At 37.5% G+C, this 27,177-nt stretch overlaps 1 protein-coding gene across 2 annotated transcripts in view; it reads left to right on the top strand.

Moving 5' to 3' along the window:
- The window catches only part of LOC114144713 (E3 ubiquitin-protein ligase SMURF2-like), a 57,359-nt gene that overhangs the window by 13,225 nt on the left and 16,957 nt on the right, over positions 1-27,177 (top strand). For both annotated transcript variants that reach the window (XM_028017800.1, XM_028017799.1), the window contains exons 2-10: positions 9,568-9,606; positions 10,719-10,827; positions 15,082-15,215; positions 18,684-18,749; positions 19,782-19,866; positions 20,048-20,131; positions 22,140-22,351; positions 24,699-24,783; positions 25,650-25,808. In XM_028017800.1, the coding sequence (XP_027873601.1) occupies positions 9,568-9,606; positions 10,719-10,827; positions 15,082-15,215; positions 18,684-18,749; positions 19,782-19,866; positions 20,048-20,131; positions 22,140-22,351; positions 24,699-24,783; positions 25,650-25,808 (973 nt within the window). The remainder of the gene's footprint in view (positions 1-9,567; positions 9,607-10,718; positions 10,828-15,081; positions 15,216-18,683; positions 18,750-19,781; positions 19,867-20,047; positions 20,132-22,139; positions 22,352-24,698; positions 24,784-25,649; positions 25,809-27,177) is intronic.

Below are 27,177 nucleotides of genomic sequence, written 5' to 3'. Positions count from 1 at the left end.
AAGGCAAAGCTTTGTAGGGCTACCACTGCAGTTTCTCGGGGCGTATCTCCAGAGGTCACAGGTCAAGAGGCGGGGTACACCCTGGACAGGTCGCCACGGGGCAATACAGACCAACGAGGGGTGCACCAATAAATCAGCTCTGATTTCTAAGCTTGTCGCAATTAATCGCTTGATAAATTGAAACGAGCTTGATAATTTACATTTGAGTGATTGTTTTTTTTCTTGTATCTCTCTTTCCACCAAAGATTGGATGACAAAGGGCTTCAGTCTGGAGTATTGGGAGTATTGGGAGTATTGGTATCAACTAGCTCATTATTTTACAGACTTCAATAGCAACTTGATTTGTTGTTTCTGGTGTTTTGTTTACTTATTTTGGTTATTTAAAATGTCTTCCAGTGTTAAATGTTTGTTAGAAGCCTTATATTACTTGAAACTGGTCTTCAAACCAACACTCTTGTTGATTATTGCAATAAGTGGTGGAATTGTCCTTAATTTTTTTTTAGATTGAACAATATTTACATGAGAAACTGTTCTTATTTACATCACAAAGGTCTGAAAATTAGCCACCGTCTCCTTTTGTATTAAAACTTTTAATACAGCAGTTAAAAGCAGATTTGATAGAGTATGTTAGAGTATGAGTCGAGGAGTAGATGTGGTCCTATTTACCATGACAAGAGAAGGAAACCCAGAAATCCTGTGAAAGATTATCACTTTGTGTTGCGCCTAGCATTTATTGCAAGTAGATTTTAATTTAAAAGTTGTAACTTTGTTCTAATTTATTGAATTTGTTCTTGAATTGAGGTTATCACTGCCACACAAAATCAGTCCGGAGGCTGCAAACGGCCCTCGGGCCGCGCTTTGAACAACCTTGATGTAGGGTTATTTTTTGTATAACATCCATCAGTTTGAACCAGGGCAACTAAGGATTATTTCTGAAAATTAATTGGATAAAAGATTTTTTTTGCACATTCTGCACATGTTTAATTTAACCACTTACGCCGTTTCTATACAATTTTATTGTAAACAAATATAATACAAAAGATGCAAAAAAACAAATACAAAACCCAAGCGTTTCAATTCCTTTTTTGAACAAGAAAATAATATTTCACGGCCTAAAATTCAATAACATAGCATTCCTTTTGTGAATGTGAGCCAGGCGAAGCTGAAACCAAAGCCACTGAGGAGTTTTGGGTAGAACTTATTTGCAAATATGGAGTTTTTTTCATCTTAAGTGTAATGCATTTACATTTTTTTGTATTGTTTTGGCTTAATTACTGCTGTGACTTTGATGTTCTTTCACCAAATATGCTTTTTTTTTGTCTGTATAACGATTAATCAATCACTAAACTGTTATTTCAATAATCGATTAATCACAATTAGGCAGATTAATTGCTATTAAGCCGATTAATCACGACTAGACTGATTCATCGTTTCAGCCCTAGTTTGAACAAAAATTACCTCTTTCTAAATCAATCAATCAATCAATCAAATTTTATTTGTATAGCACATTTCAGCAGCAAGACATTTCAAAGTGCTTTACATCATTACAAACACAGAATCACAATGCAACATAGAATCAATAATCAAAACAAAGCATTAAGTCAAGTTCCATCAATAAATTTGTAATTGATTACATTTCAAATACAATCCTAAACAGGTGGGTTTTTAGTTGAGATTTAAAAGAAGTCAGTGTTTCAGCTGTTTTACAGTTTTCTGGAAGTTTGTTCCAAATTTGTGGTGCATAGATGCTGAAAGCTGCTTCTCCTGGGTGTTAAAATAAAAAAACTAAAAAACATGACTCGTTTAACGCTCCCTGTCCTGAATAATCTTACTTGGGATTTTTCGGGGTGTCTCTTGGCCATTTCTTCGTGGAACTCCAGTCAAGCAGACTACACACATTACCGGCCAGCATTTATTTGTTTGCAAATGCGATATTTCATTTCTTGAATTCTCCCTGCCAGAGATCCTCGGCCTCATCCTCCCATTGTAAATTCCTCTCTCCAGATAAACATTTGGTCTTTTACCTCCCTCACCCCGCTCTCTCCCCGTAGACTCTGTGCTCACTCCAGATTCCTATCCTTAGATTATTGGCTTCTCCTCGGGGAGCAGAGAGGGCGGGGGAGAGTCAGCTGTGGAGTTTGGCCTCTCAGCTGAATGACATAATTGGCATCCTGAACATTCACTAGACTGGCGAGAGAGAGAGAGAGACTCAGACTGGGAAGTTGAGTAATTGCTTTACAGAGGAAATATAATGTAGATCAGACTCCTTTATTTTTTTTCTCATTTCTTTGATAAAAAAAAAAAACCTGCTTCTTGCTGCGCCGTTATTTTGTTGTAATGAACGGTTGCTACAGAAACCTAAAATTAGTCACGCACATAAAAGAGAAGTTGTTTGCAATATTTCCCCACACGGAGTGTGAACAGCTTTGCAGAGGGGGAAGTCGTCTGCTGAGCTGCTGGAGTGACACCGAGCGACGTTAGAGGAAGTTGTGGGTCCCTCTTTATAATCCGAATGTCTTTAACAAATCTTGTGGGACGCAGTTTGTCTCTTCTTATTTTTTCTTCTTCGAACCTGATAAAAGGTTTTGACCTTTAATGCCCACTATGAAACACAACAGAGGTTGCGTGCGTCAAGTTGAGTTTTGTGGCCGATTTGCATCAACAAGTGGTTTTCCCACTTGTTGATGCAGATGTAAAAATCGCACCTGATATAAACAATTCTTGCAAATTGTTTATATTTAGGACCACAGCGAACATCAAAACTTGTGTGAGCAAACTGCTACCAATAAGGTCTGGTTTGTTCACTGAAAAAGATAAAAAGGAAAACAAAATAGGGCGCAGTGACATGTCTGAAGTTTTTTCAAACCAGATCCAATTTTAATCACTTTTTTTTTGCTTTCTTTTCTAAAAAAAATTTAATGAAATAAAATAAGGTCAACGCCCAAAAACATTTTCCAAAAGAGGCTTTTATTTCAATCAACCCTTATTTGAGTTGTACAATGGAGTATCAAGGCCAGGCTATGACAATTTTTGTTTAATTATGAGAATATAGTTATATCAGTAGAATAAATTTTACCAGAAGAAAGTCTCATAATTACGAGAAAAATAAAATTTAAGAGAATAAAGCTGGATAATTTATATATATATATTTTTAAATTTTTTGGATTGGAGTTATAAAATTACTACTTCGTCCTCCTAATGTTACGACTTACGTTTTGAATAATTTCAATATTTTCTGTCACTCATTTCAGAAAATTAAAACATATATTTTTTACACATAGTGAAACATTTCAACTATTTGTTTCTTACAATTTAGATGATGTATACAGCTAACCCAAAATTTAGTGTAACAGAAAATTAGACGATTGTGACATTTTCTAAGAAAATTGAGTGGAAGGCAAAAGTGTGGTAGGAAAAGTTGCATTAGCAACAGAGTGAATCGTCAAGCGTCCTTTTAACGTTTAATATTCTTCTACTGTGGCTTTCTGGTTGGCCCTGTAGAATTGAATTCATCCTGCTTCTTTAATATATGAGGCAATAAATGCAAATGTTAACCCGGAGGAGTCTCCCTAGAGAAAACAAGTGTGAATGCCCCGTCAAGTCCCTCGGCCAGGATCGGTTCATGACCTTTCACCCATTGACCAGAACAAATACCAACCTTATGCCAGATCTGTGTTCAGACAGATGGAGACACCGAAAGGTCCAACTGTTGTAACGGCCCCTCTTTGTTATCAGAAACACGCGCCATCTCGGCTTTGTAATGAATAAAAATGGATTCCACAGGATTTATCCACACAATAATCCTATTTCTTTAAGATTTTGTTTCCTGTGTTAGACTTTTTGTTTTGGATGTTTCTCCACATCCATGAAATGGTTTGATTCCCCCTGAGAGACTGGTGAATTTTATAATTTTATTAAAGTTTATTTTCACTGCTATTTATATTTCCAAATAACTTTATAAGTGCACAGAAATTTCAAATGTGTGCTTCAGTAATTATTATTGATTTCTTTAGAAACAGACTTTCTCTGTTGTAGAGGAGAAACTCTCTGGCCTCAAGAGTGTCAGCCTGTGATTGGATTAGCAAACCAGTAATAATTGGTGGAATAATATACATTTTCTTTCAGCTAAATTGAGATTAAAGGGCTAAAGGTTATCTTCATCTGATATAACATTGCTTGACATGAAACATTTAAGTGTGACAACAAAAACTACAACTTATAAATAGGCAAACACTGACTCTGTATATCATGTTATTGCAATATCAGAAAAAGTGTTTTAAGTTGAATGCACTGTCATTAAACATTAGGATAGTCATGGTGACGAATTTAAATCTTAAGGTTTAGCAAATGTTCTGTTTACTTTTGGTCTTTGTGGAGTATTTTTTTGACAAGCTGTTAAATTTTTGTCTTTATTTTGTATTAATAAATAACTTTGTAGACTGCTTTCAATAATCGTAGAGCGAGGTAAATACCAGATTGTTAATACATTAATCCCTGGACAGTGGGTGTACTTTCTTTTGACCTTGACCCCAATTGCCTGAAAAAAATGTCTGATTGGTATTGAAGTAATAGTCGGCAGCCAGCTTTTTTCACTAATTGGGACCTTTATAGTAAAATCTAAAAACAGATGGACACTAAAAGCCTAAATGAAAACATACAACACACTGTCGTCACAAGTCTACCTTCAGACTTCACATGTGCAACTGCTCCCTTCTTGTCTTTGTACGCCTTTATTTCCCCATTGTACTCTGCTGTGTTGTTTTTTCTCTCCACAAAGTGGTGAAACCAGTTTGTTTGGCATGCGCCTTTTCCTCGATACTGTGCTTTGTTGGCAGTCTGTCCTCCAGTAGGTGTTGCTGGATTCTAGCTAGGAGTATCTGCAGTGTGGGTAATATTTGACAAGCTGTTCCCATTAAGGAGCAAACGTTGCTTTCGCTTAATGTCCTGGTATGCGAGTTAATGTGTAAATGGTAAGATGACGTTGTTGTGGTTAATCTGAGTTTTAATGGCGGCTTGCAAACGGAAAAATAAAGGTCACTGAACTGTGGACCGGAGTTGTGTTCATGCTAGGTTTGACCTGCTTGTGTTGTGATACCATCATGTTGATGTTGTGATGTGGCACTTTATCACATTGTTTTTATGGGCAATATGTCATAGCCCCACGCTAATTACTAAACGCCCCTGAGAATGAATGACTCAATCTTAACCATTTTTCCTTCCATTTATTGACTTGAATAGTAATGCACATCTAGTAGAGCTGCCAACCGTTACACATGTGATTAATGTAAAATCACATTACCGTATTTTTTGGACTATAAGCCGGTACTTTTTCTCCACGGTTTGAACCATGCGGCTTAGAGCCCGGTGCAGCTTTTCTGTGGATTTTTCTTCAACCACCAGGGGGCGCTTTAGCAGGAAGTGAGTCATTGGAAGTAAAAATAGGAAATCAAAGAAGAAAGCGCTAATTTTTATTTAAAACAAGCGCATGCTAACAGCAGGCACGACGGAGAAATTTCTTCAAACTCATATCCCTCATTGTGGAAACGAAGAAAAAGATGCAGCTTTTAAGTTGAAGGCTGTCGATCTGGCAGTACAGGAGGGAAATGGAGGCGCTGCATGTAAGCCATGGTTCGGTGTCGTAGATGCAGGGCTGCGAAAAACCGAGAGCGGCAGAGATACCAGCGGCTTATAGCCCGATGTAGCTTATGTATGTACGTTTCCAGTATTTTAAAAAAAAACTTTGTAGATGCGGCTTATAGTCTATAGTCTGGAAAATACGGTAATTACGTTTCCCATTTTGACCTAAAAGCCTCCCTCCCACGTAGGGACACCTAGTCCATAGCAGCGCGTTAACACGGTCTTGTACTGCGGTCAGCAATGCAGAGACACAAATGTGAGTGAAAAGACGAACGAGGATTGTCAAACTGGTGTGTTAATCAGCAAATTTCACTTTAAAAAACACAAAGTTTGGATTAAGTCAAGGTTGTCTGTACATACTGCAATGATGAATTATCCTTTCAGCAAAGCATAACCGGTTCGTAGTTAAAATCATAAAGTTAATGTTTGAAACAAAATTATTTCTTTTTAACCTTCCTGAAATGAGACCCTGAAAAACTGAGAATCTTCAGGGATGCTTTGCTTGAGACAATAAGACATTTTCTTCAACATTTTTTGAGAACACACATATTTACATTTCAAGCTTATAAAGTTAAGTACAGCGATGAATCAGGATTGATCACAGCTATAGAGTGTGCTTGATCTGATTACAGTTTTCTAATTGATTGACAGAACAAATATCTATTAAAACAGCTCTCATTGAGTTGAGTAAGTCTAATCCCTGTATTGTTGGTCCAGAGCGAGTTGACGGTGGGAACAGTGACCCAGACCACCCGGGGCTCTCCGGTGGGGAACTGTTAGTTGACCCAGCTTTCCTCACTAGAATCCCAGTGCATCTGGTTTTCTGCCAGCCCCGGATCACAGCGGCTCGCCTGCTCACGTGGCATCCAGTCAATAGGCTGCTGCAAGATGTTTTTTCTTTTTTTCTTTTACACAACAACGATATCAGATTTGTACCGCAGCGGTACTCTGAAGAAGCTCAGACAAGATTAGTCATTTCCTGGGGTTTAATTATCCCAGCCCAGGTGCCACTGCGGTGAAATTCTGCTAAAATATGGAGGAAGGGATGAAAGCGTCACTTGTTTACAAATGATGAAAGAATGGCTCTAAATTTTATGCTTACCCTAGAAAAAGAAAAGCAGAATGATTTGGATCTATCTGCATTTATGCTTTGGCTGTTTAAGTGGAAATATTGATTGTACACTTACAGCTTGGCAATTGCATCGACTTTCACTCTACTCTTGGTGCAAATGCTATATTTAAAACTTACTTACTAACTTAAAAAAATAAAAAATTAAACCAAACAGAGTATTAGATTACCTTTCTTCATTTCCACAGATTTTGTTTGTATCTCCAAAAGCCATTTTAAGCCTTCGGCTGTGCTCCGTTATTGCCTAATTGTTTGATTATGCTTCAAGAAGTTATTTATCATTATCAGTAACAGTAGCTTGCCGCTCCTGGCGGCTCAGTTGGCGAAAGTCCATTGTTAACAATGAAGGAGGGTTTTCTTTCTGTGGTATCTGTGGCCGAGACAGAGGAGCAGTGTGGAAGTTAATCCCTTAATCTTCTTCTTAGCACAGTTTGGTAACTAGAGAGCCAAGTACAACCGGTGCAACGCGGTCGCTGCCAAACTGAGCTTGATTCTTGCAAAGATGCGCCGCAAATCAATATTCTGTCAAAAATGGAGAAATATATCAGGGCTGTACTTTTTCTCATGCCTTCATTGGGTTCCTTTTAAATATGTTATGATGAATTAATCCTCCAAGCCAACATTACTTTGGTAATTAATAACAATGTTAGTTTATTGTTTTGGCTCAGATTATTGGAAAAAAAAATAATGTGACAATTATTTATTTTTTAAATGGCTTCAGTGAGCTGATATTTAAATATTCTTGTTTTGAAATTAAACGTATTCTTTGGCACACTCATTCCTTGCTAAAATATTCAAAGCTTTTTCCCAATCACATTATTTTGTCCTAAACATGATTTTATTCAATGAATATTGACTGAATTTACTTGGAAAACTTAAAATATTTCTATTAGCACACACGATGCAGATATGTTAAAAAGAAAGTACATCATATAGTGATCAGAATTCTAACCAATAATAATAATAAATTAGGTCTTTACCAGATTTATGTTGATTTGGATTGTATGTTATTTAGGGATGCACAATATATTGGCATCAACATCGGTTTTGGTCATCGGTCCGACAACTAACGCTGGGCCGATATTAATGTTCATTTCCATTTTGTTGAGGTTTATGTTTCTGTAGACGGTTAATCATGTAGTATTTGTTTGGTCATGTGATATTAATGCAGCATAATAATGTTGGGAAATATCAGTTTTTGACCATAATGGCAATATTAATATTGGAAATATCAAACCAAAGTTTCATTTTGGTGTATATTATATTATATTATATTATATTATATTATATTATATTATGCTTTCTTTCACTTCTCTGCATGAAAGATTTGATGCTGACCCAGTTAAAAACTTGGCTCATTAACTTGTCAGAATTTTTCTAGACAAATAATCTGCTAAGATTTCAGTCCACACAGCATAATAATCTCATGTAAGCAGATATTGTCTCCAAAATAACTGAGTCTTATCAGACTTGCACTGCACAGTCTTGCTGTGAACAGAGATTTAATAGCGCCCAGTTTCTGATCCGTGATGCCTTCGCTCTGTTTCTGAACACACAGTGCTCTTTCTTTTGGCATCAGCGCCACCTTGGATGGAGTCCCTGCTCGAAAACCGCAGTACTTGAGAAAGTCGGACCTGGACTGGATTCTTTTAATCACCATGCTTGTCCTAATTTGTCTTCCTTTAAGTTTGAGTTTTGTAGCAAGCATCCATCAAAGCACCAGTGTTGCCAAGTCCTTATAACACACCGGAGGGCATTTAAAGGAGGAAATAAAAAAAAAAAAAGACTGCAATAGTCTGAAGGAGACGTGAGAAAACAGGCTCTTGCTCTCAGCTTTGCTCTCCATTTGTCCCTCTTAGTTAAAAGCTATTGTATGTTGTCGGTGTTGTAAACCCCTGTGGACTTGCTTCGTACAGGAAAGAGTACTTGTCCAATCAATAATTTAAAACAAAGAAACTCTTATCTGGTTTCCAAACCTTACAACTAGGAGGCCACAGCAGGAACTATTCAGCGAAATCCATTTTGTGTTTCCCAGTGAGGAAAACAAACAAACAAGCAAAACATGGCAGATAACTGAACTTCCTTTTTATTTCTCATCTATCAAAATGCTGTCTGAAAGAAAAAAATGTAGGAATGCACCGATAAATCTGCACCGATTTCCTTAATCTGGATAGATTGGCGATTGGCCGATGCTTGCTTGAGAAACCGATCTTATCCATCGATCTGATCTACTGTGAGAGAACGCTGAGCCACAGGCAAGTCCAACAGGTCACGTCTCCACGTGCACAGTTAACAATAGTCACTCCTCTGTTGCCGGCTTGGTGTCTTTGTTGCTATGTTTAGCAACTTTTCAGGGAAAAAAAAATTGCATTGGCCATTTGTATTGGAATCAGCAGATTTGTCAGAAAACTGCAATCGGTGCACCCCTTCAAAATGTACTTATTTTGAGGTGATTTCAGAAAATGTGACATTAACAGCTGGTGGACACTAAACCTTTCTGTATAAAAAGAGAATAATTAAAGTGTCACAATATTTCCAAAAGTATTAACTGATCCCCCAAATCAGAGAATCTAGGTGTTAGATGGCAAACAGATGGCAAAATGCTTTTAGGCAATAAGTTTCACCTGAAACTCTGATGTCAATCATTGTAAAAAAAAAAAAAAAAAAAAAAAAAAGAACTCTAACATGATACCCGGGATTGTATAAAGAAATGAATTTTTTCAATTTAAGCTTTGTTTTGAGGTTTTATTTTATTACCTCTAACATTTACATCGCTTTGTTTTTCTGTTTTCTTTTTCTAGTCCTCTGTGCAAAAAACCTGGCAAAGAAAGACTTCTTTCGTAAGTAAAGACTTTGTGTTGCTTTTTTTTTTTTTTTTAAATATCCTATTCTTTTGCTCATTCTTCAGAGGAGATATGTTACCTGGGAGGTGAACTTGTTACTTTGTAAGTCGTTAAAGACTTTAATGAGGTGGTAAAACTAAAGATGGAGGCAAATATGAATGAAGATTTGAACTCTGATCGAAGGAGCGCATCAAAATAAGATGCAAGAAAAATACATAGTCTCCTGGGTATTGTCAATAATTGTATTTTGATTATTGGAAATGTTCAGAAATACATTTTGTATAAGTGATTGTTGTATTCACTATGATTAATGTGGATTAAAGGGTTTTTTCATTGCTGAACCAATTTTTATTTTATTAAGAGTCACCCAGATCAGGAATTTGCCTGAAAACTAAAACCATACACGGAGAACCGAATATGTACATATTTTTTAGTATCTAAAATGCAAAACGTACTTGTGCACAGAGGCCCATCGAGCCTTTCTTCCCCCCCCTAAGCTACTTAAGCACTCATGGATCATCAAACAATCCAAGAGACTGTCCTATCATATTTCAAGCTAAACAGGTTATTCGTTTCCACACATGGTAGTATTTTCAGTACTCGTGTTTGCTGTGGAAATGTTTTACACATCCAAAAAAGAAAGAAAAAATGCATGTGAGAACACGCTCTTCTAAAACCAGAGTGTTTGAATCATCTTCTCAAATATTTCAGTTCTCTGGCTTGGTCAAAACTGAAACTAGAAACCTTTTACTGCAAAAAAATTGCAGGTGTGTGTTGGTCTTTATAGGAAAGGAAAGAACACCAAGAAAATAAACATGCCTTAAACATGCCCATATCTGCCATCAGATCAATGACATTTAAAACAATTGGAGCAATTAGAAACTAGGCCGTACAAGCATACAACTTCTTTTACCACCAAAAACTAAACAGATAATGAACCATATCAATGTTTATTCTTTAGATGTTTATTTTTTTTATGTACAAACCAGACAGACTCAGTGATATATCTGAGTGTTTTACTACAGATCATGTTTGTTTCCTTCTTCAAAGGTGATCCAACCAGGCTTGCTAATCAAAACAATTTCATTCTGCTTTGTTGACCTTTGCAGGGTTGCCGGATCCTTTTGCTAAAGTGGTAGTGGACGGTTCTGGACAATGCCACTCAACAGATACTGTGAGAAATACTCTTGATCCAAAGTGGAATCAACATTATGATCTGTAAGTACCATGAGGCGTTACAGTTTGGCTGCTATGAATACAAATTTTCTGAATTTATGTCATTCTTAGTTTTTTTGTTGTTGATTTTTTTCGTTCACTTCGTTGCTCATCAGCATGGACATAATATTAAGCATTGTCAGAGTTTAAAAACCTAACGCTGCATCCGGCACACATTTGTTCTGACTGAAAAATGTTTAGAGAAAAATGGCTGCAGTTGGGGTTTTTCCTCACTGCAACACAAAAAAACAAACGGTGAATACAGTGAAATGGTCCAGGTTATGAAGCAGTGTTTTCTCTGTAAATAGAGTCCAATTAAGTTGTTAATATCTTTATAAAGCAGACTGTATATGGATATATATGTACTAAACAATAGTTGTTTTTTTTGTTTTATAGATCTGACTTAGAGCTGTGTTTTTATAAATTAGGAAATCATTCATTCATTCATTCTAACTAAGCAAGAAGAAGAAGAGAGAGCAACAGCCGTCTTCGTTACACCGCTGGGAAATGAAATAGTTCACTTTAATTTCAAAACAAAGTCAAAAAAATTATCAGGGGAAGGATGTTTTAAACTGTCTTCAGCGTCTTATATTGGTGATTATTGCAGCTAGCATTAATAAACAGGAATTTCTGCATGCATTGCCTTGAAGGAAAGTATTTGAGTGTAAGATTTCTAAAAGCCAATGTATCAAAGAAATAAAAACGGTTATGTTGCTGCAGTATGTTCAGTCTTCCTGTAATTTGCTAAAGACTTTACCCCCCTGACTAAAAGAAGCTGCTCGGATGAACATCGGTTTTTATAAAGTAGTGTTGTGCAGGCATTTGGATGATAGGAAATATTTAATCCAAAACTTAAAATACTTCTTGCATACCGTATAAGAGGTCATGTGTCGGCCAACAAACAAGTGGTATCAGATGGTTTGTCTCCGAATAAATTTGGTTCACTGGTTTATCCTCGTTGTTTTCCCCTTCCTGTGACCAACGTCCTAAGAATGAAGAGTCAGATGCCTTCTCTCTCTGTTAAAGAAACACCCTTCTATAAACGGTTTTACGTGACAAAAGAACATCTTGGAGAGGAACATTTCAGACATTCCACACCTCTGATCTGGCATATTGTATTCTCAAAAGAGAAACTAACTTGAACATGTATGTATGGTTTTTAAAAAAAATCAAAAACAGATTCCACCCGCTTTTGATGGAGATTAGATTGAGAAATTATTTGGCTGTAGACATTTTCATTGTGCTATTGGTCTTACAAACGGCAACTTTTCTGTTGGTAGGACATTACAAATGAAAGACCACTAAACGGTGTTCCTGTGCAATCTTGAAAAGTTTGTAAAAGTAAGAATTTGCTTTTATCATATTCCAGTATTGATAAATATGGAAACCCATGGGAGTGGAACATGGACTCATAGTCTCACAAGGTCAAAAGCCTCATAATACTTAATAAATGTAGAAATATTCACATTTGTTTATGTTAAACCAGCATTATTTTACTTAAATCTGCTGGTTTAAAGTTTTGCAAAAGAAATACAGGCATCACAGTTCACAAACTAGCATAGAAAATGTAGTTTAGTCTAGTGTACTCTATCTCTTATTCTTTTTTAACGTTGAAATTGACCCTTTCCACATTGCTAAAGTTAAAAATCTATATTAGCAATGTGTTTTTTCATTACTGTGGAACCCAAAGATAAGACCCATTGACTATGTAAGCCTGTTTAAGGTTAATATTTTGTACTTAAACGACAAGAATGTTGTAAAAACTGCAGAAAGAAATGTAGACATCTGAAGTGTTGAATGTAATGCTAAAAATATGCGTGAAATTCCACCTTGAAAAAAAAAAAAGAGAATATGATGAGATAGTACTGTTGCTGTGCCGGAGAAAATGTTATGTGTGAATATGCAAAATAGCCACATGCTAATGACCTTTACATTAATTTGTTGAAGATGTTGCTCGGTTGTTTTAAAAGTTTTTTTTCTTCTTTAAAGCACACACTTTAATTTCCAGATTCTTCAGTCAGCCTCTGATCTCCACCCTCTTTACATAATTACCCCTCCTGCCCCCCCTCCCCACCCACTCCCTTGCCGACCCCCAGCCCACCCCTCTTGGCTCCTCACCCTCTCGTTTTCCCCACACAGCGACCCTTGGCCTCTTCCTCTGGTTCAGGAAATGGCTAACATGCCACAGAAAGCAGATGGAAGTGTGGGCTTGGCAGATTGCCTTCTCGCCACACCCCCATCAGCAACCTCCAACTTTTGGGGGTGGAATCTTTTTCAGCATTCGACGGATACTGGAGGTCTATCGAATGTTATCGAATGGAGGTCTTTGCTGTATTATAAATACTCTGCAAAAAAAAAAAAAAAGTATTTACAGTATCTCTTGTTTTCTTTAGTGCCTTTTAAAAAGTAACAAACAAAAAACCCACTGAAGCTCTGTGAAGTAATATCATGAGTAAAACATTATTCAAAGTCAGGTGAAGTTTATTTGTATAGCACGTTTCAGTATTAAGGCAGTTCAAAGTGCTTTACAACATGAAAACATAATACAGTGACCAATTATGAAACAAACATTACATTTTATCAAATGCCATGATCAAGCAAATACACATCAAATATATTGATCAATGTTGCAGTTATTATTAGTCAAAGGCAACTCTAAACGGGTTGGGTTTAGCCTTGATTGAAAAGAAGTCAGCGTTTCCACATTTTTGCAGTTTTCTTGAAGTTTGTTTCAGATTTATGATGCATAGAAACTAATTATTCCTCTCTTTTTACTTAATGTTTAGCCAAAAGGGAATTTAATAAGATAAGTTTCACAAGTCTGTGACATTTGGAGGACAGTTTAGTCTATGTTCATATAGTGGGTGTTGATGTTCAGCTCCAGTGTTTTAACTTATTTTTTGATTAAATAAATTTTTTTTCCCTCATCCACTCATACTACAAATTAAATGCGACCTCAATCAGACTTTGCACAACAGCTCACTGTTTACAGAAGTAGTAGTGGACGGCACTTCCTCTGGATCGACCTCCAAGTGTTGCTTGGAATTGACAAACCTGTTTGCTACTTGTCATGCAGTTTGACATGAGGGAGAATGTCAACACAAAACAAACAGTGAGCTCAATGTTTGGAATAGGGAATAGTTTTGGCTGTGTGATCTGGAATTGTTATGCCTACAGGAATTTTTGTTGCTTAACGTGTGTGTGTATGAGTGTGTGTGTGTGTGTGTGTGTGTCCTGTCAGATCGTCGGTTCCTGAAACCACACAGAGACTCGTACAGGCACTCGCGGGGTCAGTGCGACCCCGCCGTACCGTGCACAGAGTTAAAAACTTGTGGGGTCCAAGTGACCCAATCTCTCAAGACCAGGGGAGGAATAATAAATCTAAGAGAAACATGCTGGCTCTTCATGTAGGCTTCAGTTTAAGTTATTTTTTTTTACAAATAGGCTGACACATTTCTGCAGAAAATGTCACGTTACGTTATAAAAGTATATAGAACAAAAATTGTTAGTTGTTGAATGTGTGGAGTATTTTGTGACTTTGTGTTTTTGTGTTGTTGTGATATAAAGCACTTTAAACTGCCTTGTTGCTGAAATGTGGGATACAAATAGACTTGATTGATTGAAAAATGTTTCCTAGCATACTCCCAATTTTGAAAGATAATTTCAACTTAGATCCAATCATGCATACACATACATATACTGTACATGTATTGTCTAACCACTTTAGTTTAGTGTTTCTGTGCACCTTTTAATGTGCATGTTTTTCTGTGTTACGTGGAAAGCCCCTCTCCCTCAGACTGACTTTCAGGGTAATCTAGAGTTCGCATCCTGCTAGATTGTAATTACATCCATGTCAGCAAGAGTGTGAATGTGCATCTGACTGTAGTGTGAAGTGTGTGTTTACTGCGAGAGCTGTCTAGGCCTCAGACAGTGGTAGAGCACATCGCAGGGACTTCCTCTGTTCTTCAACCGCAACGAGACAGACAGGCCTCGGCTTTGCAAGCTCCGCGCGCAAATTAGTAAAATCTTTAAACGAAGCAGGAAGAGGTACAAGACGGATTTAAGGCTTTGTTTTCGTCAGTGGTTTATAAAACAAAAAAATCCAAATGCATGTTTTAAATTTGACGTGAACTGCACAAATTTGTCTTGGTTTGTATTCAGAGAAGTATAAATACCGCTTTTGTAGTTTCTATATGCAAATTAGGAAACAAATCTACGTTTTTTTTGTTTTGTTTTAACGCCTTTTCTGTCTCATAGCTACATCGGAAAGTCGGACTCCATTACTATCAGTGTCTGGAACCACAAGAAGATCCACAAAAAGCAGGGCGCGGGATTCCTCGGCTGCGTCCGGCTCCTGTCCAATGCCATCAACAGACTCAAAGACACGGGCTGTAAGTACCTGTTTGTATTTCGGTCTGGGTTTTGTGTCACTGAGCATTCGCTGAAATAAGGTCAATGGTGTCTGCTCTCTTTGTATCCTTTCTGCATGCTTGGCATGGCCTCTATTCTAAAAGACTTGTCAGACCTGTTGGAAAGTTGGTTGGAGACTCCTTGGAGTAAAAGCAAATAAATGATTAAGCAGCAATCATGTGGTTAGGTGAGCTATTTTAAACATTGTTCCTAAATCCCACCTTTTACTCATCGCTAGAAGGCGGACCTGTTGGTCAGACCAAGTGTCTCCAACAAAACAGACAACGTTATTTAGTGATTTTTAGCTACAATAATAAACTCGCAGAACTTCTTCAAGCTGCGTTTTCTTTGTCAGATGTCAGATGTTCCATACAAGTAATTTCAAAGCAATGCGCTGTGATTAAATCAACCAGCCAGTCAAATAGAGTGCTGGTTATTTCACACTTTTGCAGTTTTGTTTTGTTTGTGAGAAGTGGCGCCCCCAATGGGTGGCCCAGGGGGGCCAGTGCCCTACCCAGCAAAAAGTGTTGAGGTCATAGATAGGAATTCAGAGTCTTCAGTCAAGACATAAATGTAAAAATAAATACATTTATATAAAATTTAACATTTATTTAAAAATAATATGAATTGCTTTTTAAACTGTGACACCCTAAAATTTTTACTGGCCTGGTTTGGCCACTCCTAGTAAAATTTTCCCAGTGTGCATCTGTTTGAGAGTACAAAAAGGAGCCTTTTTGTAACAGCCAACTGCTTTTCTTGTTCACTCTATCTTTTAAACAATTCTTCATTTAAACTATAAACTTAAATGACAAATTTTCCTTAATCAAGTGTTTTTTATTTATTTGTTTATTTTAAAATGTGTGTTTTTTGCATGGCAGAAAATGTAAACAAATTGTATAATAGCTTATTTGTTAAATAAGCTATTATAACATCCAAAAACAAATAGTTTAACTATAATTGTGTAAGTATTTACCAATAAAGCTTCAATGTTCAAAATAATGTATATTATTTTCTCTTTCTTCCAAAAGAAAGAAAATAATATACATATCCTATGGCAGTTTTGAGTACTTTTGTGATTATTGTTCTCTAGTATCCATCAAAACACATCAACAATAAGAGCACTAAACAGTAATGAAATGGTGCAATACAATACATGTGCAATTTATGGCTTGTTTAGGGGTACAAAATGGAAGTAGGAATTGTCAGAGGGGGCAACTGGCCTGGAGGAGTTGCTATTAAATGCCGAAGCAAACATTTATGCTTGTTAATGGTGTAAAGTTACTATCTCTTCTATGAAATGTAATGTTTTTATGTAAACCATGATCCTGATTTATCATAAACCAGCCCTAAGATGAGTGAGACAATGTCATGTCGCATGTTTTACTCATTTTAACAACTTAAACTGAAATAATAATAATAATAATAAAGGCTGATTAAGTGTAATTACATCTAATTATGAATTAAAATGATTCTAATTATTGTCCTTTTAATCTGAACTCCCACCTGGATTGTTCCATTGAAGTGTTGACAGTTAAAGTTTTTCTGATCCTGTTCAAGTTTAGTTTTCAGCTTATTAATTGTACCATCCCTTATAACAGAAAAGAAAGGAAACTCAGCAGCAAAGCTGTTGCCCAAGGTTTTTCCTCTCAGACAGTTCAGGCTCCAGACAAGCCATCATAGCAGAAGTTATACTTTATCTCAACCACAGGAAGTGGACAAGGAGACGTGCTCGATGACGGGACTCGGCCCGCACATTTATCCCTTTGTCCTTGTCCTGTGTGCTGCAGACAGATGAATCTGTGGCCTCAACACACACAAAAAAAACATATAATAAGACATTACTGGAATTGCTTTGGTTGTCAAAACCCATTATTCACACGTTATGCATTGTCATCTGATGCAAACTCACACAATACCTCCCTTTTTTCTTTTTTTTCTTACCAAAGTGTAAGAACTTTGCACAGTTGGTAAAAAATTAGTTCAGCTCCTTTTCTTTTTGCTTTCTCAGTTATAAGCCTGCAAATTCACCAACTTACAAATGTTGTTCTGTACCAAAACGTTCATCTTGTGAGATGATGTACATATGCTAAATAAAGCTACTGTCAAAAAAAAAAAAAAAAAAAAAAAGGCACATGGCTCATTTGGCTCATCTACACAGGGGTCCACATTTCCAGTTGCTCAGTTTAGTCTGCAGTGGCAGAAAGTTTTCGGAGCAACGGCGAATCGGTTCAGGGAATGCTTGTGGTTAAAGGTCTGTACATTTTCTCTATTTTCCCTCCTCTCTAATTTCAGAAAGAAATCTCATTACCGCTCCTGCCATGTAGGGCTCAGACCATCCCTGTTTAGTCTAGACACATATCCGGAGCAGATGTATTTGTGCACACATAAACACACTAACATACACCCCAACACAAATACACACACACACACAGAAACTATAGGAATGTTTGGGATTTCGATATAGATAAAAACAGCCTTTTCCAAGCATATTACATTTTTGTGGCGAACCGACTACATAATAAGTCCGATCACTTTCGTTTTACTATCGGATTTTATAGAACATTTTATTTTTCTTTCCCTCACTCTTACTTTCCACACTGACCCCACTCACACGCCGTCTTGTGTCCACTTTTGTCCTTCTCATTTGGTGACAGTAAGGAAACCCATTATATTTTAAGTGGGCTCTTGTGATATTATGGCTCGTGGTTTTATGCACTTTTGGATTTTGACATTACAACCTTTCTAAAGGAGAAGGATTCACTATATAGGCATATACTCAAAGTAAAATGTTGGTACTTAAAGCAATTTGAACGCAGAGTAAGAATAACTTTTATACTCAAAGAGGAGATTATGTTTTATGAAATTATATGTTTCATATAATATAAAATCAGTGAGTGGAAATAATCTTATTTGATCATCAATTCAAGTTTTGTTGTCAAAAATCTTGGATAAATGGACTTTTGGTCTTGGAGATTTCTTCATGACAATAAAACTAAATGTTTTGGTTCCAGATTACTTTCATGTGCTGCAGGGACAAATGTCAGCCAGCTGCAGGAGCAACCCCGTTTTATTACAGTCAATCAACACAAAAATGCCGTTCAAAGTGCCTCACACCAAGAAAAAATAATACCTTAACCAATTATGAAACAAGCAATAAACATTCAATTTTGTCAAATGCCATCATCAAAGCAAACTAAAGAAACATCCATCAAATATTCTGGTCAATGTTCCAGTTAGAAATCGAACTTTAAACAGGCAGGTTTTTAGCCTCGATTTAAAGAAGTTCAAAACGGTTTTGCAGTTTTCTGGAAGTTTGTTCAAAATGTCGCACACAAATAAAATCGATATTTGTTGTTTTTTCAGTGTCCGTTGAAAACTCTTTGTAAAAAGCAATAAACATAAAATTTATAAATAGAGGGTCTGAGTTAGTGTCCGTCTGGTTTCTGCAGATCAGAGACTGGACCTGAATAGGCTGGGCCCCAACGATAACGACACCGTAAGAGGACAGATAGTAGGTAAGAACCGCACCGATTCAGTGGCATGTGCTTGAAGTCGCCTCATATCTCAAGGTCAGTTTGTGTGTCTTAGAGCAAATCTGCAGTGATGACAGTCCTTCGTGGTTGAAAAGCATGGCTGTCTGGTAGAGATTCACCAGCCAGACTTTCATTTTCTTCTTCTGATTTTTGCTTTTATTTGTTGATTTTATTTTAGTAACTATCATCAGTTAAAAAGGTATTATAGGGCCTTAATGGATCCAACAGAACTCTTATACAGAACCTTTTCAGAAATGCCATCTGACTTCTGGAGAAACTTGTTTTTGCACATAAGAGCTGTTGTAGATCATTATAGGTCACTTTTATAACTAAAATTTTATTCATTGGCTTCTAGTTCAAGTTGAGGAGAATGCTTTCTTTTTTGTGCAAAGTTATGTCTAATTTTGTTATTTAAAATTGTTTTATGTTATGTGTTTTTGTTTTGTTGCTCATATTTAGCTGATTCGATATTTTTCGTTCTTTGTGCAGCACTTTTTTCCACCTATTTTCTTTTTAACTTTGTATAAAGAAACATTTTAAATTGATGTTGGAAAATCATAAATTATAAACGTATCCTTATTTCTGCACATCTCTAACTTTTTTTCAGACTTTTATGAAATTCAAAATAAAGTGCATGAATGAACTTGTTTTGTTTGGTGACTAAAATTAAAGTTTTTAAAAACTTTTTTTAGTTTTGATGCATGTAATAAAAGGTAGGGCAGTCAGACTGCTTTTCTACCTAAATTCACCATTTATTTTTCTGAAACAAATTCAGTTACAGCTTAAATGACAAAAATAAAAGAAATTTTTAAATTTGTAGAACTAAGGATGTATTCAGTTTTTTCCAATATTTCACCAGCTAATAACTGTTCAGTCGCAGATCATCATGCTAAGAAGAGTTCACACATATGGTATTAATATCGTTGCTTCAGCCTTGTGGTCTGTAAATGTCACTAATTAACTGTCCTCTTTCATTTTGTACAAAAAAAAAATAAAAAAACAACAACAAAACAGTGAGTCTTCAGTCCAGAGATCGCATCGGATCCGGGGGACCAGTGGTAGACTGCAGCCGCCTGTTTGACAACGATTTGCCCGACGGGTCAGCATTTCATTTTTTTAAAATGAGCATTTAACTATAGTCTGAGTTTTTAAATGTCAGTACCTGTGTGTGTTGGTAAAAATAAAACTTTTAAGTTGAAATCTGAGCATTTATGCAGTCAGAATTGTGAGTTTGTGTTTTGCGACGGCAATAAATTTACCGGTTTCTTTTAATTCAACAGCTGGGAAGAGAGGAGGACAGCATCGGGGAGGATACAGTACCTGAACCACATCACCCGCACCACGCAATGGGAGAGACCCACCAGGTACCAGTACGCCAAGCGGGACAGCACAAAACAGAAACGACCAAAATGATGCAGTGCATAGTATAATAACGGCTTAGTTAATGTGGTACAGAGATGCTAGTTGTACTTTCTCCCACTTCCCTTCTTAGAAAGGTGGCGGGTGGGGGGAACACAACACTTCCACTTAAACTCACAACAATAACAGTCTGCTGGTAATGAGTGCTGTCAGTTTCCTCCAGCAGGGTTTCATGCACGCACACACTCACACAAAGACAAAGCAGCCGTGTATGTGCACAGCTAAATAAACTTAGCCAGTCAGTCCGGCAGCCTGGCTTCACTTGCTGCGAGAACGACTGTCGCCTTCCTCCTTGGCGCATATCAGCGGAGCCATTAGGGGAGTAAACAAATAAACCTCTGCACCTTCTCACCCAGTTTTACCACACATCTGTAGTCGGCTCTGAGCGGCAACGCGAGTTCTGTGAGAAAGTGAGGAAATGGTGAGAAATGGGGTCAAAGGGTGAAGTGAGGGAAATTACAGGTGGTGAGCAGGCGGGGGGTGAAAAAAACTTTCGTTATTGGAACTTTAAAATATTTGATGGAGAGATTTGTTCAGATACTGCAACAATCAGGCGAATGAAGATGGGATAAAGAAAAGTGGAGGCAAAGGTGGGGAGAAACGAGAACCGTGAAGAGAGGAAATGGGTGGGAGAAAAGTGTGTGTGAAAGACTTCTGGGTCCGAGGCTTTAGATAGCCAAGGCGTCAGCAACTCTGGCCAGACGGTGGTTAGACACTGCTACACACACCCACACACACAGACGCATAAAAAAACTGTCAGCAAGTCGGACTGTGTTTGTGTCTGCTTATCATATATCTTTTCTTAAGTAACACACATGTTGGCGCAGGCTGTTGGGTCACAAAGGCTTTTTGTTGTTGATTTTTTTCCCCTAACATCTATCATCTTTGACAACAATAAGACCACAAATGATACCAGAAAGATACACCCATCATATTTTTGGGGATTTTATCTAGTTTATATAGATCAAATAGAATAAAATCCACAATTAAAACAACTATTTTCACAAAAGCCAAAAACATCAACAAAAAAGAGCAAAATACTGACATATTTTTAACCTTCTCAACTATAAACCAAGTTGCAATACTTTAATTTAACGAGTAAAATAGTATTTTTTTTTTGTTATTGTTGAAAAGATTGTGTAAATTGTCGACCAAGAACTTTAAAAGAAAGGGATTCCACTTTGAGAGTTTTTAAAGGTCTCAACTGAACATAAAATTTCCTTTTTGTTAATTCTGAGCAATAAAAATCAAATATAAGTGACTTTTATTGAAAAGTAAAAAGCCAAGTTGTTTAATAAATTCACTATGATTTATGTGTATTTTAAAAATATAAAAGAAATCAGTCTGCCACTTATGACTGTAATTTATGGAAGGATCATTTGTTTGTAAACACGATGGATGGCTCACACAACCTGTCTGCAGAAAGTGCCAACCTGCCTTTAAACTGTCACCGGTTGCCATGGTTACCCACCATTGTATTGCTGTGGTAACATTAGTTTTTAACATTAGTTAGTATTCAGTCAACAACCATTTATCACAGCGTCATAAAAATAAATTATGCTACCAAATTGACGTTATTTAATTGGATTTGTCTTAGTGACTCATAAGTTTCATGCAGGTGAGTGGATCAATGATGAGCAAATATCCCCCGTGGAAACCATGTAGCACATTGAAAATAGGCATGTAGCAACAGTGTGAGTTGTAAATGATTTTATTAGACTAATTATAAATAGTTTAAATAGTTGGGCTAACCCTGCTTCCTGTCTGCAGACGACATGCACAGAACAGTGGTTGCTGACGCAGCGTGACGTCCGCTGATAATCCCTCCATACTTTTAAAACCTTTGTGTTTTCTGCATTCGCTAAAATAGCTTCACAAGTTTCAGGAAGTATGTTAAGCACGCGCTTGTTTCCCCCTGTCCAGAAACACTCACGCTCTCTGCTCGTTTTCCAGGCCGGCGTCGGAGTACTCCAGCCCATCCGGACGTCCGCTGAGCTGCGTGGTAGACGAAAACACGCCGGTGATGACTCCTGTTAACGGGGCCGTGGCCAGCGGACCTCCAGGCGAACAGCGTGTCCAGGAGCGACGGGTTCGATCGCAGCGGCATCGGAACTACATGAGTCGAACACACCTGCATACGCCGCCCGATCTGCCTGAGGGCTACGGTGAGAAGCAGACTCGTTCCACTGAACACCTGTCCGCTGTTCGCCACTGGGTTAGGTTTCAGCCGAATCAGAATTACTGGTAGATTTGCTGAAGTACGTCCACATTCCTAATTAGAATTGGAAGGCTTTGGATCAGTTTGAAATCCTTTTTTGTTTTGATAAGTTAGTAAAGCTGCAGGTATAGGACTTGAAGATTAACACACGATATTGAAGAAATACAATAAACATATAAAAGTCATACGTAAGTATTCTGTTTCGTGAACATTGGCATATTTCACAGCTCCTACTCCTTTGGTGGAGTAGGAGCTGAATAGAGACAATTACCTGGGTCTGCTAATTATTGTGCTTTGTGCAAGTTGGTATGGACTGCTTCATATGGTCTCTTATTCTATCCTGTGTCTGACCTACTTTCTATGACAAACAAGTAAAGTCTGCATTGTGATGGTTTAGGATTAAATACTAAATCCAACTATATTTAATCATTGCGACATTGCTCCTAGCTTCTTAGGATGTTACAAAACTCATTTAGGACTTATCCAAACACCTCCCTTACCGCTACAAGGCTTCCTGCTATTGCACTGTACACTGAGATTAAGTGGAATATTTGCTTTTTCTTAAGATCAAGATTTGTTACTTTGCTTACCAGCATTACGCTGGGCTTAAATTCAATCTCCACAAACCTTGTTTGGTGACGACATTCATGGCAGACGGGTGCGTGGGTTGACAGAGGACAACAGACCTTAACTTAATCTTTAAACCAGAGTTCAGGAACATTTATTTTGGAGATCATAAAGGCTTGTTTCCTCTTTTTAGGTTTTTATTTTGTGTAGTCTTTCATCAGAGATATGTGATGATATATTCATCCTTAATCTGACCGGGTACCAGCTCACATTTCACCGGCTCCTAAAATAAATATAAATGCAAGGAAGTTCTTCATTTGACACAAAGTCACCAAACGCCCACTCAAGTTCAAGAAGACTCATTAGCCTTTTTAGACAGCTGTTTTAGGAAGATACAGACTGAAATGCCATGAAAGGTCTGATATTTCAACGATACTGTAAAAGAAAGTAGTTTGACGTTTTCACCAACTTTTAAACTTTGGCTGTTTCTCCTTTCTCTGTTTAAAAAATTCAAAGCTTCCCATTGTTTAGCAATACGTTTCTGATAGAGTGCAAGTACATTGGAAAAATTACCACACTGTGAAGTGTACTTAGTTGGCAACATTGAAAGTTATATATTTTTTTGTCGTCAGAAAAATAGTACTTTTAGGATTCATCCACAGTCCAAACCACAAAGCCCTCAGAGACTGTTTAAAAAGCCCCTGCGTTCTACATGTCAGTGACTCAGAATGACACTGTTGGGCACTGTGTCTCCTTTGAAAGGTCCCCGTGTGTCCAGCGAGGCTGGTCGAGGTTGGGCAAAGTGAGTCACTGATGCCCGGCAGCTTCAGAGCGGTTCTTCCTCGGCTGAACTCTCTGAACCGCTCGCTGGGAGTGGCGAGACAGAAACAGAGGCGTTGAAGGGGAAAAGGAGAGAGGCAGCAAGAAAAGGAGAAGTGCCAGCAGGAAGCTGGGCTGGGGGTTTGTTGTGATGGATTAGCTTTTGAGTATGGGTGCAGCGGTGGTAGCAGGTACCATTTCTGCCAAAACTCCTTCGCTTTGTCCAGTGAATAGAAGGAGAACTCTGTCTGGAGTTTTGACCTGTTTAATGCTGATTTCTTGTTAATCATTTCTAAGTTTTTAGATGTTTTATGCAAATTATTCGCACAAACATATTGACAACCAATTCCTAGTAAGTTTAAATTTAAGTTAAATTGATTGCTCTCTTTAATCACAGACTGTCAAAATGCTTTAAAATATGTTGAGTGAAAATCTGAACATTTAAGATTCTATCTTAAATTGCGAAAGGAGAAGAAGTAAAAATGGTCTGAGCTGCATAATAAACTGAGTCGCAGTTATCATTTCAAGATTGTCTGCAATGCCATATTTAGTTGCAAGACATACTCAAAGTGCCATTTATATTCTGTGTGCTGTTAAAACTCAGAGAAAAGGTTGTAAAACTTTAATGACAGAAAATATGACGGAGCATTATGGCCAAGGAAATGAAAAATAATAGTGAAATTGAGATAATAAAGCCATAATATTACGAGTACATAATCGTATGTGAATGAAGTCTAAATAATAGGAGAATAAAGTCATAATATTAGTTAGTAGTCAAATTTCCTTTTCCATGTTTGGCCATCAGAGCCTTGGCCAAATAGTAGCTGCTTGAAGCTCTGCTTATTGTTTGGGTTTCTTGGCTTTTTTTTTTTTTTTTAAGATTCTAATCAAATTGATTTCTATTTCAGAACAAAGAACCACCCAGCAGGGCCAGGTGTATTTCCTCCACACACAGACCGGAGTCAGCACCTGGCACGACCCCCGAGTACCCAGGTACCTCCTTCAGCCTCATTTATTTCTGTTTGTGTAATTTAGAGCATTTTGTTTGTGTTGCACCAACAGCAGGGACCGTCTGACGACACAAAACAAACAGAGCCAATACATCTCCACCTGAATGAAACCCAGTCTAGTAGAAATTCAAACTTAATTCAGATCATTCCAATTGAGTCCAATCATGCAGTCGAATTCAGCCAAACTTGTGATACTTTGAAAAACATGTTTGACTAAAGAGCCGACCTCTGTGGCTTTAAAATGTAAGACTCTTTGGCTTGAGCAGGTGTGCTTTTGCCTCTTCTTGCTGTTTTGCTTTCAGAAACAGACTTTTAGTCAAACTTTAGGCTCAAATCCCGGTCAGCCAGGCCAATTGTTTAAAGTTGGATCAGCGTGTTGTTTTTTTTTGGATCGGTGTGGAACTCGACGGCGGATTCTGTCATGCTGTTTCGCTAACACTTTAGAGTTCGTTACCCAATTCCCTAAACATTACACGCCGGGCTGTTTCTCTGCATTTTTGGCCACGGCTGAGCAGGAGGACGACGTCCAATCCACAGCAACAACATCTGGGTTCAGTCATTTTAGACGGAGCTGCTGAAAAGATTTGGTATTTGTGATGAGGGAAAGAAAACCTGTGTTTCATTCCTGACTAATGTGTCCTCACTTCACACACAAAGGCAACATCTACATTATTATCCCAGATTGGCGTTTCAGGGATGAATAGCAGAACGAGAGTGAGAAGAATTAGGAAGAAAGACTTAAGACAATTGCACCTTATTTATATGTCTTACGAAGTTTATACTTTTTACATTTGCCTTGCGGTTTCAAGAAGTCAGCCTGTATGCTTTCTTTCTGTTTTTTTCTGTTAGGGACTTAAGCAATGTGAACTGTGAGGAGCTGGGACCACTGCCTCCAGGCTGGGAGATCAGGAACACCGCCACCGGCCGCGTCTACTTTGTTGACCACAACAATCGAACAACACAGTTCACAGATCCACGATTGTCTGCCAACCTGCATCTAGTGCTCAAGTGAGTGCGGCCATAGCTTTGTCAGGCTCAGATGACAGAACATTTGAGGTCGGTGCAAGAGTCCCAGCTCAGAGTTTGAGACCTGCCTATATCAGGGTGTCTCCACATCCTTAAAAAGTCTTTAATTCATGCATGTAGAAATAAAGCCTTAAAATATTTTACATTTATTGGAAAATATGCAAGTTGGCATTAAATGCGTTAATCACAGGTTCTAAACTTTTGTCATGGTGGGACTATTTAATCTTGTATACTCTATGTAGTTTAAACCTTGAATCGCGCGCAGACATCTTTGTGGCGTTCCGTGACTCGAGGCGGTTGAGGCTACTGCTAACTAGCCCTTTCAAAGCCCTTTCCAGCTAGCTTGCTTTTTGGCGTCCATCATTGGACGACATTTGACTTTGAAACTGGCTCACTTCTTTCCCCAACCTGTATGATACTATATTTATTCTAAAAAAAACCCATGGCATTATTGTGTAGAATATTAAATTTTCTTTAGTACATTTCTGTTGTTATACAAGTCTTAAATTTCATTCATAATGATTTTAAAAAGTCTTAAATTTGAGGTGGTGAAACATGCAGAAACCCTGCATATGCATCTACCCTAGACAATTTTTAAAATCTGTACATCTATAGCACTAAAGCACAACTTATCAACAACTCTTTACTGCCTTTGCAGAAATAGTTGGACGTAATTAGTTTTGCTATTTCCCCCTTTTCAGAGTTAGGAGAAGCCTTTAGCATTGCCAGCTTGTAAACAATGCTAACAAGCTAGTTGTTAGCATTACTAACAAACTAGTTAGCGCTACTTGCTAACTAGCATTACTAGTTGTTAGTATTACTAGCTGCTCACAACTTGCAATGATAGTTGTTAGCATTATTAACAACAGGCTTGTTAGTAATACTTAACAAGCCAGTAATGCTAAAGCTTGTTAGCTTAGGCTTCTGGTTTTGGCAGCAGGAAAGGCAAGCGGTTTTACTTTGTCCGAAACCTCCAATATAGTTCCTCTTGTTTGTTGTTTTAAAAGATTTCCACTCAATGTCACCCATCTTCCAAATGGCCTGGGTTTTAGACTAGTGGTTTTGTTTTTTCAGCGATAATCAGAATGAGGTCGTAAATTAGCATTACTACTATAGAGTTGTGACAAATGTTAATCTAGTCAAAATCATTGATGTCTGCGTCTCGATGCATTTGAAAACAGATTTTTGTCAAACTACTTTCAGTTCTTCATTTATTATTTGAACCGACTGTTTTTGATTCGAGTCTTTCTGAGTCTATTCAGCAATCTGGTCTGTTTTTGCATTCACAGTAAACACCTGTTGACACCAATGATTTCCCTTTCTTAGGGAAGTCTTATTGCCACTTTAAGAG

Source organism: Xiphophorus couchianus, chromosome 5 (genome assembly GCF_001444195.1).
Source record: "Xiphophorus couchianus chromosome 5, X_couchianus-1.0, whole genome shotgun sequence".
Lineage (NCBI taxonomy): Eukaryota > Metazoa > Chordata > Actinopteri > Cyprinodontiformes > Poeciliidae > Xiphophorus > Xiphophorus couchianus.
Note: the sequence above shows the minus strand (reverse complement) of the source record. Positions and strands in the feature narration are given on the sequence as shown.